The 21017-nt window shown below is 44.4% G+C and overlaps 1 protein-coding gene across 2 annotated transcripts; it reads left to right on the plus strand.

The window, feature by feature from the left end:
- The first annotated feature begins 7491 nt into the window (after positions 1–7491).
- ZBTB24 (zinc finger and BTB domain containing 24) lies at positions 7492–20705 on the plus strand. Of its 2 annotated transcripts, none has more exons than XM_086608122.1 (7): positions 7492–7522; positions 9461–10460; positions 11654–11821; positions 11982–12065; positions 12778–12861; positions 18294–18375; positions 19288–20705. In XM_086608122.1, the coding sequence occupies exons 2-7, from the start codon at positions 9488–9490 to the stop codon at positions 20099–20101; spliced, it is 2205 nt and encodes a 734-aa protein (XP_086464248.1). In that variant the 5' UTR covers positions 7492–7522; positions 9461–9487; the 3' UTR covers positions 20102–20705. The 2 variants fall into 2 exon arrangements, with proteins under 2 accessions (XP_086464248.1, XP_086464249.1); XM_086608123.1 differs by lacking the exon at positions 7492–7522 and adding an exon at positions 8192–8257.
- Positions 20706–21017: the final 312 nt, after the last annotated feature.

Here is a 21017-nt window from a genome sequence, read left to right on the forward strand (position 1 = left end):
AACAATTGACTTCCATTTTAAAAGTCTCATAGCATTTTGTCTACGGTACCATTTAATGTGTACATTAATAAAGAGCAAAAGCTTTGTTCTTTGTTTCTGAACATAAGTGTCTGGTAAGAGGTATGCTGTTTTTCATTATGTAACTGGTAATCTCAAGAAAGCTATATTTCTCAAATACATTCTACAGTGTCAAATAAGCAGAATTTTGTAAATAGGATTTATTGTGAACTCTAGAATTTACACCTGAAATTCAATGAAATTATCTAATCTTCAGGCTTAAATTGGTGTTATTTTTCATTGTCTTCAGATCTTCTCACTCTGACAGCTCACAGATTCTAGCTATTAAAAATTCCTGCTATAAACAGCACATTGATGCAATTAGGACGTACTATAAGAAGGAGCATCAGAACTGGTGTGTGATTGATGCCTTTCAGAGCAAGTGGTGGATCTGGAAAAAAGTACTGCAGGAAGTTCAAGTGGTTGTTAAAGAAATCCAGATATACCTGGAAAGAATAAGAGAAGGTAAAAGAAAAACAAAGTTTCTCAGAATAATATCCATTTCACTAAGAATCTGCAACGTAATGAGTGCATTTCAACTTCAGCTTGCTTTGGATTAAGCTAATTCTTGGGCACATACATACCATCAAATTCTTCAGTCTCACCTGCAGAGATCTTGAAGAGATCTCTCAAAGAGAGCAAAGACAAAACCATCTACAGGACAGTCCGAGGCCATCCTCTAAAGATCAGGGTAACAGAATACAGCTGAAAGAAGTCAGAGGTCTCATGGTCCATGGCAGATTCCCCAACATTGGGTGATAAATCATAAAGGGTACTCCGAAGTATGCAAGGGGAACTATGACTTGCAGCTTCACTGAAGTGTCAGTGGAGGAGGAGGGAAGGAGAGGGAAAATGTTCATTTTAGGTTCAGAATTAAGGTTAAATATGCCATCCTAGTTAATTTCTGTGCTGTGGAAGGAAAACCACCTTAGTCTAAAATGCCACAGTTCCCACTTGAATTTTTGTGTGTAAGCATTGGTCAGGATTAAATATGCCTTTTAAACATGCCTGTACAGTTAAACTAGAAGTCCTCTGAAGGGCAAATAGACCTCTTCATCTTATATCCACCTTTTGGTTTTAGCTTTTACAGCTCTCTGGCTGCGCCCTTCTTAAAAATTGCAGTCATAAGCCAAAAAAAAAAAGTTAAAATATGTTTAACTTTTTCACATCAAGCTTTGAAAATAAAATTTTTAAATAGTTTGGGTTTTATATGACCTTTTATTCAAGATTTTGAATATACTTCATCCAGAGGGACTGTAGCATTTGCAAGACATGAATGAATCAAGGGGAGGCTTTCATCACACCTTATACTCTTTTTCACCAATGTAAAGAAATAAAATAATAGCTGAAATGTTCCTTAGCATCACAAAGGAGTAAAACAATAAATCAGAAATAAAACTGTCCCAGGGAAAACAGGCTAATAAGTTAAGCATACAGAGTATCCCACATCATTGACAATTATTACATTTTTTAAGTGCTAGAAAAATGTTATTAAAATTAATTGGTAAAATGGGTTACAACTTCATTTTAGTATCAATCTATAAAAAATGATATTTTAATTTTCATTATTTCATATCATTTTCACATGATGAATTATAATATCTTCTAAACTGTAACATTTCTGAATAGAAACGTTTGACGTTTCTATGTCTTTCATTAATAAAACATTATCATTAATTGCTTTTATTAACAGGAAAAGCAGCTAGCATTGCTGATTTATGTATCACTCCCGAAGAGCTGCAGTGTCGGCTGGGGGAGTTTGGCCAGTACTGTCCCGTCAGCCTTGCAGAAAAGGGTGAACTGGTTGACTGCTCTGTAACATCGTCATTGCAGTTCGCTGCAGAATTCCGAGGACACTATTACAAAATGGCTTCACAGGAAGAACTGGCTGTAAGTGTCAAAAAGCAGGTTGGGAGGGGATTACAGGACGAGGGAACATTGTTGCTTAAATTCTTTGATTCCACACAGAAACAAGTTATATGTAATCTGAATTAGACTGGTGTTGCTAGTATTCAACCTTTTGTTCTGTATACTTCTGGGCAGGCAAAATGCAGCAGAGTCCATTCAAACCAGAGCTCCTCTTACAAATTGTCACAGATCAAATATTCCTTTTAAAGCAACCATTTCCTCCTTTCTCCATCTGTTTGGAGGAGACTGGGGGCAGAGGGCAGCTAATGATAGTAACGGATAGTGATGCATGGTGGGTGAACAGTGATGACTTCAACTGAGAGTGGGTTGGAAGAGAAATTACTTCCCTGAGAGCAGCAGCAGCACCAGCACACTGAGAGGTGCTATAGAAGAAACAAATATCTAAATTGTGTGAGCCAGTCCTCTGGAGTTTGACTAACAGTCTTACAGTGCTTCTTTCATTATAAAAACACTTAATTTCTTTTTCTGCAGAAATTCTTGAGCAGACCAGAGGTTTATGTGCCACCACTGGCACCTCACCCTCTCCCACCCCCGGATATGCTTCCAAAGAAATTGACTGCAGCAGAAGTGAAGGCCTTATTCCCTCTAAGTGCTGAAATGCAGGGATACTGTCCAGTCACTTACCTAGATGGAAAACAGAGGTACATCACTGCGGTTTTCATAATCTGAATTTCAGAGTGTGTGTCTTATATTAACACATCAATAAGAAAATACTTTCAAAGTGCTTTTTAACAGTGTTCAGTTTGGACAGGAAAAGCAATTACAATTCTCTGTATTGTGCCTGTGGCTTTGGAAATCACTAGAAAATCACCTTTTGAAACTCATACGGCTACAAGGATCTATGCTGGCTTACTGTCTTTTGTGATGAAGACTGCTTAGGTATAGTTTGAGTTTTCCCTATCATAAGCCTTCAAAAGTTCAAACAAATCTCACAAAACTTTAGCAGATGCAAAACCAGCTATTACAATTTCTGTAAGAGATTCATAAAGCTCCACCATAAAGTCCCACTGGTTTCCTCAGTGTGCAGGAATTTCTCATCAAGGTAGAATCGTAACAGTCAATTCTATGCTGTCCCTTCTTAACCTCCTGAACAACCATGGCTAGCATTTTTACCAGAGAAGCTCTAAAGCAGCACTACAAAAGCAACTTAATAAGCAGATTTTGAGGCAGAGACTCTCTGATTTTGAGCCTTGTAACTGTCAGTCATGTGGCAGAAACTGGGATGATCCAGTCGCTACTTTTTTGTAGTTCCTGTAATTGCTACATTACCAGAAGGCTCCCAGGAGCTCATGAATTTACACGGCACAAATGATGTTTTACATTTCTTGTGAACTCATAGTCTTTCTTGCTCCGTCTCTTCAGATACAAAGCTCTGGTGCCTGGCAACATTGAGTATGCAGCAAAATATCAAGATAAGGTATATATTTTTGAAAGTGAGGAAAAACTTCTGAAGTTTATGAGGTGAATATACTAACTGCATTTTAATCTTTAATCATGTCACGGTTTATGTATCTGAAAAGGGCTTACTTTTCATCTGGTTAGGTTACCGGAGAAGTACTGCAACCTGAAGCTTCCACGTAAACTCCCGCCAATAAAGGAGCCGATGCTACTCACTGCACTTCCTCTGGCTGGATACCTTGAACAGGCCAGTTTTTGCTTTTCTGTTTTAAAACGTGATTTTGCAATGCATAGTATATCCCACCCAGGTTATTTCATTTTCAATGCAATATGAGTCTTATGTTTATTAATACCATCATGTCAAATTGAAAACTGTGTATTTACAATCAAGAGGAATTTTTAAGCAGCTTTAAATAATATATATTTGTAGCTTTAATGGAAAAAATACAAGTAAGACCATCAGAAGGGAATAATAAACTGCAATATTATATGATGGATTTTCTGACTTTTTTTTTTATCATATCTTGTAAGACTACAGTTTGCTTTGATTTTTAACACCAGGATAGACACAAGCCTACCTGGAATCATTTAAGGATAGTTGGTTACATTTTGACACATAGATATGAAATAAAAAATGATTCATGGTCACTTCCCTCCCTATTTTATACTATTTGTTATCTTCTACAATTCACCAACTTAAATATCATCCTAGTGTTAGATTTCATGACAACAGGATCAGGCTTTGAATCTATTTTTGCTCTAGATTTCTGTAATGGTCTGCTAAAACTGGTTTTTTTTTTCCTTTAGGGAGTAGCAACCTCTCTAATAAAAGCTCTGAATGAAGTAGGCTGCTTAAAGCCAAAGTTTCCATTTCTAAGTGTAAAAAAAACTGCTCTGCTGTTCGTCGCCTGCCATTTAAAAGGTAATGTATGAAATAATATGCTATAAAAATAATGAATTATATAAATGCAGCAAATCGTCCCACACAACATTGATAACAAATTTGTATAGCTTTCTTACGTCCAACTTGGGAAAATACTATCATATACTGATTTAAGTACACACTGCCAAGTTTCTCAGAAATGTGCAAGGGCCAGGGAGGAAAATAAGGTTAATAGGATAGGTAGACAGGTGAGTAACCTCTCACAAATCATGGGACTTTAATGGTATTTTATCACCAACAACTTGATGGTCTTGAAAAGATTTCTGACATGCATCGTTGGAGTTCTTAAACAGAAAGTAAAATGTTACAATCTAGGCGGTACTGCATCTTAAACTGATGCAGTACACAGACAACCTGAATTGTCTTTAAAACTGACTAAAATTACTGTAATAAAAGGCTGCTGAAATACTATCTGAGGAATGGTTTAGGTGCCTGAATGTTTGCCTTTTTTCAACTGTATCAGGTTGTCAAATAAAACTTATTAACAAACTGCCTTGCAGATAATCTGAAGGCAAATTTCTGGTCATACGCTGCTCCAACAATACATCAGCTCAATATGTAAATGAGACATCTAATTGTATTGAAAAATGGCTTAAGTGCGCGTAGAGCACCTGTCATTTTCCCAAAAAGCCCTTCTTTTATTTTACACAGGCTCAGTACCGACATACTAAATCACACAGTATGAACGAATTGATATTCATGCAGATTTAAAGGGATTTTTAAGTCTTTAGCACAGAGAAATCAAATGTTATTTATCAGTCTCCTTGTTTGTGAAATTCTCTGGGAAGATCTCAATATTAATGTGATTTGGAGTATCGGTATGTTGATTATTTTTAACTTATTTCCTTATTTCATCAGTAATCCAATCAACCACCTTATTTTTCCATAACAAAGATAAGCAGTCCACAATTAAAATCAGATGGTTTGTACTCAGCCCACAAAATAACGATCAAGTAAAATATCTCATGGAGCTACCAGATGATAGGACTACTCCTTCACTGAGGAAGGTTGTTCAAGCTTTCTCTCCTGTGTTTGTATCTGCTATCTTAGAATTTTTGTTTGGTTGGGTTTTTGCAGTCCAAGATAGCAATTGCAGCTAATAACCTTTAATAGCTTGCAATCAGCCTAAGTAGTGCCAGATTTCAGGGTTTCAACAGCCTGGCTTGTAGCTCTGCTGTAGCTTCCGTCTGGTTTCCAGTACTGCTGGAGATTTCTGGAGCAAGACTGCCGCTTCTCCAAACCACCAGTTTTGCCTTTTATAAACCAACCTGTTCAGAGGGTGAACTTTACTTTGCCTTTTGTTACTTTAAATTTTTACTTATTCTTTTAGATAATGGCAATCTTTATTATTTGTCTGAAGTTCTTCACATCCTCTGTTTCCTCATGCAGTTTCCAGAGCCCTCCAGAATTTTCTTGGGCTATCAGAGAATTCCGCTAGCACAGCTTTGTTAAGGAAGGCCGCTGAACACTGTAGGCACCCAATAAGCCCCTGCATAAAGATAACAGTCCTTAAGCCAGCAAAACTGCTTTTATACTGTAGTTCGTTTCATCCACAAAGGCTGTGTTCGTTCTATTGTTAGCACGGCTTTGCTAACGTAACGATGTCGATGCTAGGAATGCTTTGCCCATATGTGGCACCATTAAATCACTATCAGCACTGGATGATGACATGGAAAGGTTATGTCAGTGCACAAATCTCTTCTCCTAAACAGAGGTTCAGTTGCTCCTGCAGCTTTTCTAACAATACTGCATTGCTTTCAGTACCTGAGAAGGTAAAGGCGATCAATCATAAAATCAGAGAGATTTACTCCTGGAAAAAAAAGAGTAGGAAACCATACATCACGAGAGTGATTTAGTGCCCTTCAAAATTGACTCCTCTAAGACCTCTACATAAAGCTATGCTTGAAAAATCACTCAGAAGCTGTTAAATGCAGTTGTCTACAATTTAAAGTTAGCAGGCTGAAGTGTCTCATAGCATAGTTCTTCATGCTGGCCAGCTTTTGAAATGAGATACAAAGTACCATTTACAGGAAAAAATGGTAATGATTTATTTGGCTGTCTTAAATCACTCCTTCGCCTTTGCCTCAGTGTAACAATTAACATAATAAAGAATACCCTGAGGACTGGCACTCCATACTAAGGTACGCCAAAATATGGCTTAGGGCAGAGAGGTAAGAAAGGAAAAAAAAGAAACAATACTATCTTCATCGTAAAGTTCTTGGCCTTGATGTTTCCTTCCTCTTTTGAACTACCAGTCAGCCCTTGGCTTTGTATGGGCAAAGCATTTAGGTCCTAGAGCAGCCGTGCCAAGGATGCCACGGCCCAGCGCCAGCCACGCTGCACCTGGGCTATCCCCAGAGCAGGGTATGTGCCGCGTTATCCCAACTTGTCTCTGCCTCATCACCAGCTCCGCACAGCCCGAGGAGCGGGAAGCTGATGGCAGCTGAGCACGTTGGTTATTTGTTTACAAAAGCCTTGATCTTTCCGAACATGATTGCCCTTCTGGAGTTAGGAACTTCTGACATACTTGATTCTCCGTCGGTTCGGCGCCGACACGCCCGCCCCGCGGCACTCTGTAAACACGCCGGGCGCGGGCTCGACCCCTTTGAGAATTTCTGTCCCGCGGCCCCGCAGAGCTAACCGGGGACACTGACACCGCTTCCCGTCCCGCAGCGCACAACCCCCGGAGCCCGGCGCCGGCGCGGCAGGCGTACCGCAGGAAGCTGGCGCGGTTCGCCGAGTGCTGCCAGCTCCTCCCCGGCCTGGGGGCGGCCATGGCGGGCCCGCACCGGGAGCCGCGGCGGAGGCCGCTCGGCTGCGACGGCAGGCTCCAGGCTTTCCTGTCGCTGAAGGACGCCGGCCCCGGCTTTGTGTAGCGCGGGCTGCGTGCCTGCCCCTCCCGCGAGCGTTCCCTTCGGCTGACTCCAGGATCAACCCCCGCGCTGCCGGAGCGCGGCCGGCACACGCTGCCCTTTCCAGCACCAGTTTCGCAGACGCGGAGCCTAAACATTAAAATGGTTTGTGCCGAGTCTCGCCTCGTTTGACGCTTATTACGGCAGCGCGCGCGGCCAGCGCTCCCAGCTCCCGCACACGCGCGGAAGGCGCCCGCCGCCGCGTCGCGCGCGGTGTTTACGTCAGGACGGCAGGCGCCGGAAGTGCGGCGGTGGTGCCGCCGAGGGGGCTGGCGGCGGAGCGGTGAGTGGTGGGCGCCGCCGGCAGGCAGGCACCCCGCGAACCGCCGCCGGGGCCCGGGGGAGCGCGGCAGACGGGCGGGCGGGACGAACCAGGGCCGGCAGCTGACGAGGAGCAGCGCCCGCCCCGGCGCCGCGGAGTCGGGCCGCAGGCTCCGCTCCTTCCCCCGGCACCGCTTCGCCCCGCCGAGGGGGCAGCGGCCTTCCCCAGAGGGCGGCCCGTAACCGGCGGGAGCGACTTACGCAGCTCGGGGCTTCAACGGGGCGCCGGGGCCGGGCGCCCGGCAGCGGCGGGGGTTGCGGTACCGCCCGTCGCTCCGCTCCCAGTCGCGGGTTTTCCGGCTTCTCCTCCCGCGGCCGCGCGGCGTGCTCCGCGGGCCGCCCGCCCCCGCCCCCTGCCCGCCCGCCGCGAGCCGAGCGGGGCCTGCCCGTGCCGGGGAGCGGCCCGGGGCCGCGCCCGGTTAGTCGGGGTCAGCCCCCGGTAGCGCGCGTGCTGCTCCTGAGCCCTGCCACGTTCATCAGCAGGTGGGCTGGAGCGTGTCTGGCCGCGCTGCCGGCCGCACGGGTGCCTTCCCCGTAGGGACAGCTCTTCCCTAGAGGTTGTTGGGTTTTTTTCACGTGAGCATGCCGGTTTGGACTTTGCAGCCAGAGTAGTAACGATGTCACCTCGTGATCGAATACCAAAGTCCTTCGTGTGATCAAAACCCACGAAGCACCTTCTACCCTATCTGAGGCACAGGTGGGTGTTAGGGAGTGCCTGCAGGCAGAGTTGGCAGCAGCTCTCCAAGAGTTCCAGCAATCCCCGGTAAGGCAGGGTTGGATCAGACCTACAGCCGTGCTTTGGGGTGCTCCAGCAACATCAGGCTCGCATCCTTCAGAAATAAACGTTCCCAGATACACGATTTGGCTCGGGCATGAGCTGTTTGGTAGCTGAATGGGGCTAAAAAATCGCTTGTTGGCCACCTGAGTAGCATTTAGATATCATCCATATGTATAGTCTTATGTTGTTTCTTACAGCATTCCTTCAGGAATCAGAACTGTTGTGCTCACTGATTGCTATGTTTAAATATGTGTGTATATTTAAAATGACAATTTTATGTTTTGAGATGTTAGGTAGCTAATCTGTTTTGCGTTTGGCTCAGCTGATCCTCTTGAAATGGACATTTTTGGCACATCTCTTCCACTCTTCCATAGTAGTATTTGGTGGATTCTTCTGAAATTGTTAGGTTGTAATTTTTTTTTTTTTTTTTTGCATGTTTACCGTTGAAGAAGCTTAGCAGGCTGGATTGGTGGTTAACAGTTAGCATAGCCAACCCTATTTTACATAGAGCTCTTGGAAAAAGCTGCTGGTTTTCTGCTTTTATTGCCCACCTCCATAGGCTGAAGCTTAGCAGGTAAATGTTGTGAAAGAAAAATATTCAGAAGGATAGAAATAGATAAAATAAGACGTGGAGTCCTGCCAACTGATGCCAGGGAAGTTTTGTCATTGATTACAGGATTTCATAGCCTTGTCCCTGAACAATCTGAAATGTGACATCTGCAGGGATGAAGCTGCAAGTTGACCTTTTTTTTTTTAATTATTATTTGTTTCCACTTAGGAGCTGTGAACAAAGAGTTCTTTTTGTTCGATTGTTTTAGTTGTGAAAGGAGTTTTCAGAACCGGTAGCCATTTTTTCTTTAGATGCTAGATAAGCAAATGAAATGATAGGCAGTAATTCTGATCTGAGAAAAAACTAACTGTAGCCATTTTTTAGGATTTAAAAACTTTTTGATGAAAGTCTGTGTCAGCATTCGTGTTGATTTTTTTAAAAGAAAGTTCAGAGGCTTCAGAATTGCTTCAGAAATGGTTGAACTCTGTTGACTGGTAAACCAAATGATAATTGGTGTGTTATAGTGCAGAATTCTACAATATTTCTTAGTTAAAGCTGTTCTGTTCTTGCAGGCACTTCCTTTCATATGCACAATAAAAATGGCAGAAACAGCTCCCGATGCTTCTGAGAAACTGGTTGTCATCCACTCCAAAGCTCACAAAGACACCATTCTAGCTAATTTTGAAGAACAAAGGAAAAAGGATTTTCTTTGTGACATAACCCTAATAGTGGAGAATGTGCAGTTCAGAGCCCATAAAGCTTTGCTTGCTGCCAGCAGCGAATACTTCTCAATGATGTTTGTAGATGAGGGTGAAATAGGGCAGTCGATCTACATGTTGGAGGGAATGGTTGCAGACACCTTTGGAGCACTGCTAGAGTTTATCTACACTGGTTGCCTCCGCGCCAGTGAAAAAAGCACAGAACAAATTCTGGCGACTGCACAGCTGCTGAAGGTGAATGACTTGATATGGGCCTGTACAGACTGCCAGGCCAGCCGTAGCCCGAGTGGCACGTTACCGGCTCCACCTGACAGCGGAGCCTCTGTAGCCGTTATCGCAAGCGACAAGAAAAACGAGGAACCACCAAAGCGAAAGCGAGGGCGACCGAGGAAAGTGCAGAATGTCCAAGAAGAAAAATCAGCCGCAAATTCTGCCGAAGACGTGCAGCTGAGAGAGAACAACTCCATGCAAAACAAGCAAAACTTCATGAAAAAAGACACCGTGGAAGAAGAAACAGTTGTCAGCGAACAGGCTCCGGCGAGGAAGGATGCGGAAGAAACTGAACCAGCTTGTGGCTCAGAAGCTGCTGTCGATCTGTCAGCTGAGAAAGATGAGAATTACGATCCCCAGTCTGAAGGAATACAGAGCACTCAGAGCCGTTATAGCAAACGTAGAATAAGGAGATCAATCAAACTAAAAGACTATAAGCTTCTCGGTGATGAGGATGAAAAAGAACTGGCAAGGAGAACTGATGGAAAAAGAAAACGCGCAGGTTCTGAAGCTCGCTGTAAAGACTGTGGCAAAGTGTTTAAATATAATCACTTCTTAGCCATTCATCAGCGCAGCCACACAGGTAGGCATCAGGAGGCTGCTGCGTTTGGGTGAGGGTTTAATCACTTGTTGCGACGCGTCAGTGAGCTGTTGAAGTGTGGGCTGTTGTCTGCCACGAGAACTGTCCAAAATAGCATGCTGATCCATTGTGATGTGGATAATCCAAATGATTATGGTGTGTCTGTGGGACTGTGTTCGCTCCTTTATTCTTGTCAGCAGATCTTGTAGCCTTTATGTCATGCCTTGATTGCAGTTTAGTTAGTCATTTCTCTGTTTAGATGTTGAACTTTGTAGCAATACTTAAAAGAATTATCATAGAATCATAGAATGGTTTGGGTTGGAAGGGACCTCAAAGATCATCTACTTCCAAGCCCCCTGCAATGGGCAAGGAAGCCCTCCATACACCAGGTTGCCCAAAGCCTCATCCAACCTGGCATTCAACGCTTCCAGGGATGGGGCACCTACAACTTCTCTGGGCAACCTGTTCCAGTGCCTCACCACCCTCTGAGTGAAAAATTTCTTTCTTATATCCAATCTAAATCTGCCCTCTTTCAGTTTGAATCCGTTGCCCCTTGTCCTATCACTACACGCCCTTGTAAAAAGTCCCTCTCCAGCTTTCCTGTGGGCCCCTTTTAAGTACTGGAAGGCTGCTAGAAGATCACCCCGGAGCCTTCTCTTCTGCAGGCTGAACAGCCCCAACTCTCTCAGCCTGTCTTCGTAGCAGAGGTGCTCCAGCCCTCGAATCATCTTCGTGGCCCTCCTCTGGACCCGCTCCAGTAGCTCCCTGTCCTTCTTGTGTTGGGGACTCCAGAGCTGAACTCAGTATTCCAGGTGGGGTCTCACAAGAGCAGAGTAGAGGGGCAGAATCACCTCCCTCGACCTGCTGGCCACGCTTCTTTGGATGCAGCTCAGGATATGGTTGGCTTTCTGGGCTGCCACCGCACATTGCCGGCTCATGTTGAGCTTCTCATTGACCAGCACTCCCAAGTCCTTTTCCTCAGGGCTGCTCTCGATTCATTCTCCGCCCAGCCTGTACTTGTGCTTGGGATTGCAATTATTTTATTGCCATGTGAAGCTGGTCTCTGAATTTGCCTTACCACCACTTAAAAGTAATTTTTTAGTAGCTATTACACTGCAATGCATCTCACTACCAGCTTAGAATATCTAGTGAGAAGTCATGCATCTATACTTACGGATGTCATCTTTCGATTTTAGGGGAGCGCCCTTTTAAGTGCAGTGAGTGTGGCAAAGGCTTTTCCCAGAAACATTCTCTTCAAGTCCATGAGCGGATGCACACCGGAGAACGACCATACACGTGCACCGTCTGCAGCAAGGCTCTGACAACAAAACATTCTCTTCTGGAGCATATGAGCCTACATACAGGTAAACATTTCAAGGCAAATTTAACCTCTCTTCCCCAAGAGTTTGCCTTTCTGAAAAAAAGTGTTTCTGCTCTCTCTCGTGTGTGCTGGTTTATTTATTTCCTTTTCCTTGCGCTTGCTTTGGATGTGCCTTATGTTTTAATAAGTGATTTTCTTTACAGGACAGAAGGCTTTTACATGCGATCAGTGTGGGAAATACTTCAGCCAAAAGAGACAGCTCAAGAGCCACTATCGAGTACACACAGGTATAACAAGTTTGGCTGGAAGAGCTGGCTTACAGTCCCTGCTGATTTGTCCTTAAAAAGATTGACTTAGCCTGAAAATTCTTCTTCGGTGACGCGTTTTGTCTCTGCTGCCCTGATGTGTGGTATCTTGATATAACAATGAATAGGGGAAAAAGACAAAGTGGTGTATAGTAAATGGAATGTTTAGAAAAATAGTTAATTGAGAAGGACTCTTCTGATAGTTAAAAAATAGTCACGCTGTATTCAACATACAACTGCATTATTTTAGCCCTGCTGTCTGTGTTACATTTAAGCTAGGAATTGTATAAACAATTGTGTCCGCTGCCTGTTGCGCAAATTGCCTTGTAGTTTCCTGCTACTTTGGACTAGCAATGGCAAACAAGCTTTAAGGAGTGTCCTCTTCACTTCTGGAACAGGATGGAGATTAAGCTAGACACACAGGAAGTGGTGGGAAAAAACAGAATTTACAAAGCTTTGAGAGAAAGCATGTTTGGGGGGGAGCAGGTGTCAGTCCCCTCTTTTCCCATGATAATATCAAATAGAGAAATAGGAGTGTGACAGTTGAGAGAGGGAGGAGGCAGTGAATCACCCTTTCTTTTATCTCTATATTACATCAAAGTGGTTATTTTACAGGAAAGTGCTTTAACAAAGATCACTGAAGAGATACAGGGGATCACTTATGCACTGACACTTTTTTTATTGTTGCGACAAGGCCGTTCACTCCCGGAATGCAACCAGTGTCGTCGCAAATTCATGGATGCAGCTCAGTTAAAGAAACATCTAAGAACACATACAGGTAATACTGACCCTCATGTTTTGTTGTTGTTTTGTTGTGGTTTTTTTTCCTTGAAATAATACAGACAAAACAATGTTAGGTAAATAACACTTGTCTCTGTGGGATGAACTTCTCTACTTCTGCATAACGATGCCTGTATCACTAGTGAAGAGATTTGACATCAAGAATGCAGGAGCACAAAAAAATTTGCTTTAAAACAGCTCAGAAGCAATGCCTGTTGTAGGAGGAGCTTTTTTTTTTTACCCATTCTTATAAAGCCTGCTGCAGAAAATGCCAGTTAGCTCTTGTCGTGGCTTAACCTGACCGGCAACAAACACCATGCAGCAACTCGCTCAGCCTCCCCAGCCCTGGGGGAGTGAGGGAGAGAATCAAAAGGGAAAAGGGAAGGAGACTCGTGGGTTGAAATTAGAACAATTTAATAATTGAATTAAAATAAAATTAAAAGTAAGAATGATTAAGAAATTATAAAAATTATGATGATAGAATGTAAAAACGAGTGATGCACAGTGCAGTTGCTCACAACATGCTGGCCAATGCCAGATCCCATCCCCGGCTGGTATCCCGAAACAGAGAGATCCCAAAACTGTAATGCCAGAAGAGAGGGGGAGAGAGAGAGTGCACTTCCCAGCCAACTGTCACTTATATGTTGAGCAGGACATCACACGGTATGGAATATCCCATTGGTCAATTTGGATCAGTTGCTCTGGCTATGTTCCCTCCCAGCTTCTTGTGCACTTGCACACTGGCAAAGCTTGGGAAGCTGACAAGTCCTTGACTTCTTAGCAACAACTAAAAACATCAGTGTATTATCAATATTCTTCTCATACCAAATTCCATACTAAATCCAAAACACAGCGCTATTCTAGCTACCAAGAAGAAAACTAGCTCTGTCCCAGCCAAAACCAAGACAGTATCCACCCCTTATTCCATACCATCCATGTCACGCTCAGGTTCCACCACTTTTCCTGTCTTTTGACATATGCACACAGATACCATTCCCTTAGTCTATGGGCCATCCCTTCAAAAATGTCTCTTGAGTTCATTTAGTCCGTAACTTTGGGTTCGGTTTGTCAAGACAGTCTTTCAAGGCAGGAGAGATGATGGGGAGTTCGCTCAGTCAGTGGTGCAGGTGACGTGGGACGCAGCAGGAGGAAGGTGTGTAGTCTCTGTTGCATGCTGCAGTCTGGAGCTCGTAGCTGACGCAATGTGTGCTCATGGTCTGCAGGTTGAAGGTGTCAATCTCAAGGACGTTGCTGGCCACCAGATCAGGTTCCATCAAAGTTCATTCTTCATTAACCTAGGAGATTCTTACTATAATGCCATTAATATACTATGTAGCAACCATAGCAATGATCGTATGCAGTGGCACAGTTATTTAGCAGTTAACATCATACAATTAAATTAATTGGCTATTTTCACCCAAAATCAAATCCCCTTGAGGTACACATCGGACTTCTCTATCCTTCTGCATCACCTGCCAAGAGCACCCAGGTCCTTGAGCAAAAACAATCCCACGAATGGGTTTACCTTTACCCGAGGCAGGAATAACCCAGAGTGCCTTCCCCAGCATATTGTTAATGTGCACTACAGGGACTCTGTCCCCTTCTACCATACGTAAAAGTTTTGGCTGGGCAGGACCAGCTCGACTGGCAAATCCTCTAGTGTTGACTAACCAGGTGGCTTTTGCTAAGTGTGTATCCCAGTGTTTGGAAGTTCCACCACCCATTGCTCTCAGTGTAGTTTATTATATGATGGGGCCTCTTCAGCACACGTCACCTGCTCCTCTGGCGATGTTCCGAAATCTTTGCCTTCTGGCCAGTTCATGATCACTTCCAAAATTCCCAGGCAACTGCAGTTTCCTGTCCAAGCCCTTTGTGTGATCAGTGTGACCCACTTACTCCACGTAGCATCAGTTGCATGATGTGTAGAGGGGACCCTCTCTTTGAACATCCAGCCCAGCACCGGCAGTCGGGGTGCCAGGAGCAGCTGCACTTCAGTACCAACCACTCCTGAAGCAGTTTGAACCCCTTCGTAGGCTGCCAGTATCTCTTTTTCAGTTGGAGTATAGTGGGCTTCGGATCTTCTGTACCCCTGACTCCAAAACCCAAGGGGTTGGCCTTGAGTCTCCTCTGGTGCTTTCTGCCAGAGACTCCAGGTAGGGCCACTCTCCCCGCCGCAGTGTAGAGCACGTTATTAACATCTCGTCCTGTGTGGACTGGCCCAAGGGCTACTGCATGAAGTATCTCCTGTTTAATTTGTTCAAAGGCTTGTTTTTGCTCAGGGCCCCATGTAAAATTGTTCTTCTTTTGGGTCACTTGATAGAGAGGGCTTGTAATCTGGCTGTAATTTGGAACATGCGTTCTCCAGAAACTCACAACGCCTAAGAAAGCTTGTGTTTCCTTTTTGCTAGTTGGTGGAGACATAGCTGTTACATTATTAATCACATCCATTGGGATCTGACGACACCCGTCTTGCCGTTTTATTCCTAAAAACTGAATCTCCTGTGTAGGTCCTTTGACCTTACTTCGGTTTATGGCAAAACCGGCTTTCAGAAGGATTTGGATTATTTTCTCCGCTTTCTCAAAAACTTCTTCTACTGTCTTGCCCCATACGATAATGTCATCAAGGTATTGCACATGTTCCAGAGCTTCACCTTGTTCCAGTACAATCTGGATCGGTGCATGGCAAATGGTGGGGCTGTGTTTCCACCCCTGGGACAGTCAATTCCATGTGTACTGGGCACCCCTCCAAGTGAAAGTGAACTGTGGCCTGCACTCTGCTGCCAAAGGGATTGAGGAAGATACGTTGGTGATATCAGTTGTGGCGTACCACTTGGCTGCCTTGGACTGCGGTTTGTGTCGAAGTTCTAGCGTGTCTGACACGGCCGCACTCAGTGGTGGCATGACTTCATTCTGGCCACGACATCCCGCCGTCGGTCTCTGCTCTCTGTTAGGCTTTCGCTTCCCTTTCTTCTTCGGTGTGGGGGCGACTGGTACCGGTGCAGGTTGGTTCTCTGGTTCATCTGTGGTGCGTCTCATGGAGGTATCATGAGCCACGGTGCTTGTTGTGGGAGTTTGAGTAACTGTGATGCCTGTTGTCGGGGTTTGAGTAGCCACAGTCACTGTCGTTGGGGTTTGAGTAGCTACAGTGGCCGTCGTTGGGGCTGGAGTGCGGCGCCTGCGCTTGCATCCCACACCGGTAGCAGGTGGCAGTGGAACAACCGTGGCAGGAGCTGGGGTCTGAGTAGCCAGTGTCAGGGTTGGGGTAGCCGCAGCGCCGATCGTGAGGGCTGAGGTAGCAGCTGAGGTAGCTGCTGAGGTAACACGGATAACGAATCGGATGATCTTCCTGAACAGTCGGTTAACCCTGGTGGTGTTTAGAATTAGACAGACGTTCAGGAGACCCAGCAGCAGGATCGTGCTGCTTTGACAGCCCCACGGCTGCTCAACATCCTCAAAAGCTTTTGTAAAGGCTCCAGAGGAGAAGGGGGGACATCTCCATCTCCGCCGTGGGCTGGCTCTCCCGGGAGACAAAGCAGCCGGTGTGGCTGGTGGCAGCAGCCGCCGGGTGGGGCCAGGAGAGCCGGCACGGCCCCAGCCCCTGTGCCCCGCTGCGCGCCGCGGGTACAGCGTCGGTCCCGCTGCCCACCGCTTTACCAGCACCACGCAGCACAGCACAGCCATGCCCTTAATGGGCGAAACGGTGTCCCGGGCCCTAATCCAGTGCCCAGAGATGGTAACCGCACTGGCAAACAGCGCGTAGGGCAGATGAGGTACTATGTGATAACAGCTCTGAGAACAACTCTGAGAGCAAACAAAACAATATTCCCACCAGCAACATGCAAGAAAACATTGTGAATGCTTGTAGCAAATTTGTTTCGACACACTCGGGTCAAATCTGTCGTTATCATAACCCTTCGAGCCCCACGTTGGGCACCAAAAAAGGTCTGTCGTGGCTTAACATAACCATGCAGCTGCTTCCTCACCCTTCCCTGCCCCTGGGTAATGGGGGAGGGAATCGAAGGGAGAGAGGGAAGGAGGCTCGTGGGTTGAGATAAGAACAGTTTAATAATTGAAATAAAGTAAAATGGAAAGTAAGAATGATGAAAAGAATAATAAAAATTATAATCATATATACAAACGAGTGATGCACAGCACAGTTGCTCACCACCTGCTGACCAACGCCTGGCCCGTCCCTGGCTAGCAATCCCCAAACAGATCCCAAAACCACAGTCCTGGAAGAGAGAGAGAGAGAGCGAGCGCACTTTCTGGCCACCCGTCATTTCTGTGTTGAGCAGGATGTTGCGTGGTGTGGAATATCCCATTGGCCAATTTGGATCGGTTGCTCTGGCTATGCGCCCCGCCCCGCAGCCTGTTGTGCTCCTGCATACTGACAAAACACGGGAAGCTGAAAAGTCCTTGGTCTTAGCACCAACTATAAACATCAGTGTGTTATCAACATCAGCATTCCTCTGCTAACAAATCCCATACTAAATCCAAAACACGGAGCTCTTCTAGCTGCTGGAAAGAAAAACTAACTGTCCCAGCCAAAACCGGGACACATCTCAAAAGCAAAAATTAAAATTCTAAGGAGTTTGGGGACAGATGTTAATATCGGTGCAACTGTTCTGCTTTGGCAGAATAAATGTCATAAAAATATGGTCTACTTAGGAAGTCACTCCTGTTTTCAGTAGGAGGCTGGGACTAGATGGCGAGAGCTTCCTTCTGACAGATGTTTCTTGTTCTCTCATACTTTGCTCCTGCCCTCCAAAGCTATTTGAATTAGGATTCACTTTTCTTGGGTAGAATCTGTTTCTTCTGAACCTTTTTGTTATTTAATTTGGCTCCTCTGCTTCTGCTTAATTAGACACAAGAATTCCAAGTGCAGTAAGAAAAAATACCACCAAACCCACAATGTATTCAACCCACTATAATTGAATTTTTCTTCCACCGGTGTTACTAGGATACTGTAGGCCTAGGAGGGAGCTTTATAGGAAGCCAGCTGACTTGTTAAAATAACGGATTCACTTTTCAGATTTGGAAATACATCCAAATTACTTACTCATCTGCATGGTGCTGCACGTGAGCCTAGCATTAATGCCTACTAGTTCAGGGTCAGCCTTTTTCAAATTTGTCTCTTCCATGTGGAACACCCACATCTGTATCATAGTTACGTGTTTTGTTGCTCTGAGGCTTGGATCACCTAATTCTTCAGCTTCAAGGGGAGAAATGTCAGAGATGTACGTTTAAACTACTATACCCTCATTGAACTGGTGAGTACGTTCAATTTCAGGTATCTGTCCTGACCCATGGCAGAAGTGCGAGGATTTGACAGTACACACTTGGTACTGTGTGTGGTAAAATGTGAAATGTTTTTTAATATGTTGACAGGAAGTGCTATATAAAAAATGATGTCAAATTTCTTTTTGATAGGTGAGAAGCCCTTCACTTGTGAAATTTGTGGCAAATCATTTACAGCTAAAAGTTCTCTTCAGACTCACATTAGAATTCACAGGTAGAGTATGTCTGATTTTCGTTACACTCTTTAAAAATGAAACTTCTAATCTGATGCCTGTATGTAGTGCTCGTTCAATTATAGAATGTTCAGGGCTTGTTTGCATTTGGAATGGTTGGTTAAAGATTGGCATTCTTGTTTAATCTATTTAAAGAATTAATTGGTAGTGGAAAGTACTGCACTGTTAAATACTAGCGTGCCAAGACATGGTGAGGTTCTTCTTTTCTGTATTGTGTCTGTTCAATGACAGTGTACTTACTGCTGTATTATTTGTATGAAGGCTTTACTTTGACTTCTTACTTGACAGCAGAACAGTAGCCATGGTGTAACGAGGTTATTGGAGCATTGTCCTGTTTCCGTGTAGTCTATCACGTCTCTTTCATAGCATTAATTCTCTTTTGCCCATGTCAGTGTGATTTATTACATTAAGCCATGTAAGATTTTTAAGTCATTGGAGAACTGTTGTGGGCCTTATGTGAAAGAAAATGTTTCCAGTAAAATTTCTCGTCCCTTTGTGTAGGGGAGGAAGTCAGGATTTGGACACCACTTCTTGTTTTAAAGCCCACACTGTTAATAAATGTTCTTTAAATGGTCAGTGCTTACAGTTGTGCCAAGTAAGTTCTTGCATTCTTGTCAAGGTCTAGCAGCATAGAATTTGTACCTCTGGTATTATGACAGGAGGGCAGTTGTGTTACCTCTGTAGCTCTTGGGTATAGACTAATTAAAGCACAGTTTGTGAAGTCAATTAGAAATAATTAGGAAGTCAAATAGAGAACATTTTTCATGTCACTGTTCTTAAGTGCTTATAATTTAGCAAAACAAAATAATTACATTTTTTATTCTATAATAAGTTGGAGAAAGCAGCACTGTCAAAATGAATATTTTAATGAGGTCAAATACATTCTTTTGCAGAGGAGAAAAGCCATATTCTTGTGGTACATGCGGAAAATCCTTCTCTGATTCCAGTGCTAAGAGAAGACACTGTATCTTACACACAGGCAAAAAGCCTTTCTCCTGCCCAGAATGTAGTTTGCAGTTTGCTCGCCTGGACAACCTGAAGTCTCATTTGAAAATTCATAGCAAGGAAAAGCAGTTTCAGGAAGCCAGCGCTGCTCCAGGCACCAACACTAACTCAGAAGAAGTGAGAAACATTCTTCAGCTGCAGCAGTATCAGCTTGCCACCTCTGGAGGGCAGGAAATTCAGCTGCTGGTTACAGATGCAGTACATAATATAAACTTCGTGCCTGGTCACAGTCAGGGCATTAGTATTGTTACTGCAGAAAATGCCCCAAACATGGCAACGGAGCAGGCTGCTAACCTCACGCTGCTTGCTCAGCCGCCACAGCAGTTGCAGAACTTGTTGCTTTCAGCTCAGCAGGAGCAAGCGGAACAAATCCCAAGCATCAATATGATTGCAAACCAAATAGAGACTGCCCAACCTGAACAAATGCATGTCATCACTCTTTCCAAGGAAGCACTGGAACATCTCCATGCTCATCAAGGACAAAGTGAAGAAATCCACTTAGCAGGATCTTCTCATCCAGCTCAGCACGTGCAGCTGACTCAGGAATCAAGTCAACAGTCTCACTCTAGCCAAGATACGGTTCCTTCCCATCAAATCAGTGAAGAACAGAATGGAAGTGTACATGTTTCTGAATCTCATCAGCAGTCTCTGTCAGTAAATGAGTCATCTCATGAGCATCCTATTCAGGGACAGGCTTTCTGAAATGCTTATTTGTCATCAAAGGGCTAGGCTATAGCATGCTTCTCATCCAGGCAGTGATTACATGTATCACGCTTTCTTGTTGCAGCATAATCTATTTGAAGATGCATTTCTTGGTGATTTTTGGTGGGTGGCTTTCAGTTTTCTTAACTTTATTTATTTTAGACTTCTAAAATTTTTCCAGATTGGTAATTCTCTACCACTTAGTCCATACCTCACAAGCAATTAATGTGTTTTTTTGTGCCTCATGCACATCCATGCCTACTGAGGAGATATTTGGCCCCTTACTTGTGTTTCTGTGTGACTCCCCAGAGGAGCGTACCTTGCTGATAGAACAACAGTATTTAAGATGTTTGCTGATCAGAAAGTACGACTTCTCTGATGAAGTCAACATTACCTGAACTACTGTCAAGCTTAAGATAACCAGTACTTCGTGCAAAGCTGACACCGTATGTCTTACGTTTACTGAGCTTTCTCTCTGCAGGTTAATGTGTAATTTTCTATGTGATCGTTCCTTTAAGTGCATTTTGATTTGTTGACTGCCAGATTCGTTTGGTTCGGTTTGAAATTGTTGCAGCCTCTGACTGGCCTTGGATTGCCCCTTCTGATCGCTGTATGCTGGACAAGTTTTACTCCTCGGAAATGCTGAAGCCATTGCACTTGACTAGTGGCAGTGAGATGCGGTGGTTACACTGGGCAACTGAAAAGGCCGAATTCTGCTCTGCTGGTTCTACTACTCACTCTCTGTGTGACTGTGGGCAAGGGAGTTGACCTCTGTGCCTTAGTTTCGTCATCTAGTCAGTGGGGATCGCGTTCACACGCTCCGCCAAGCACTTTGAAGAGCTCTTGATGTTGAAGGCACTGTCTACTGAAGCGCAAAATTCTCTTCCTGGCAGGGCTCAGTCTAAGCTTAGGAGCC

Source organism: Tauraco erythrolophus, chromosome 2 (assembly GCF_009769465.1).
Source record: "Tauraco erythrolophus isolate bTauEry1 chromosome 2, bTauEry1.pri, whole genome shotgun sequence".
NCBI lineage: Eukaryota > Metazoa > Chordata > Aves > Musophagiformes > Musophagidae > Tauraco > Tauraco erythrolophus.

Coding starts and splice junctions, on each gene's coding strand:
- ZBTB24 (XM_086608122.1), top strand. CDS start 9,488: ATGGCAGAAACAGCTCCCGATGCTTCTGAGAAACTGGTTGTCATCCAC. Junction 12,066..12,777: donor CCACTATCGAGTACACACAG/GTATAACAAGTT, acceptor TGTTGCGACAAG/GCCGTTCACTCCCGGAATGC. Junction 18,376..19,287: donor ACTCACATTAGAATTCACAG/GTAGAGTATGTC, acceptor ATTCTTTTGCAG/AGGAGAAAAGCCATATTCTT.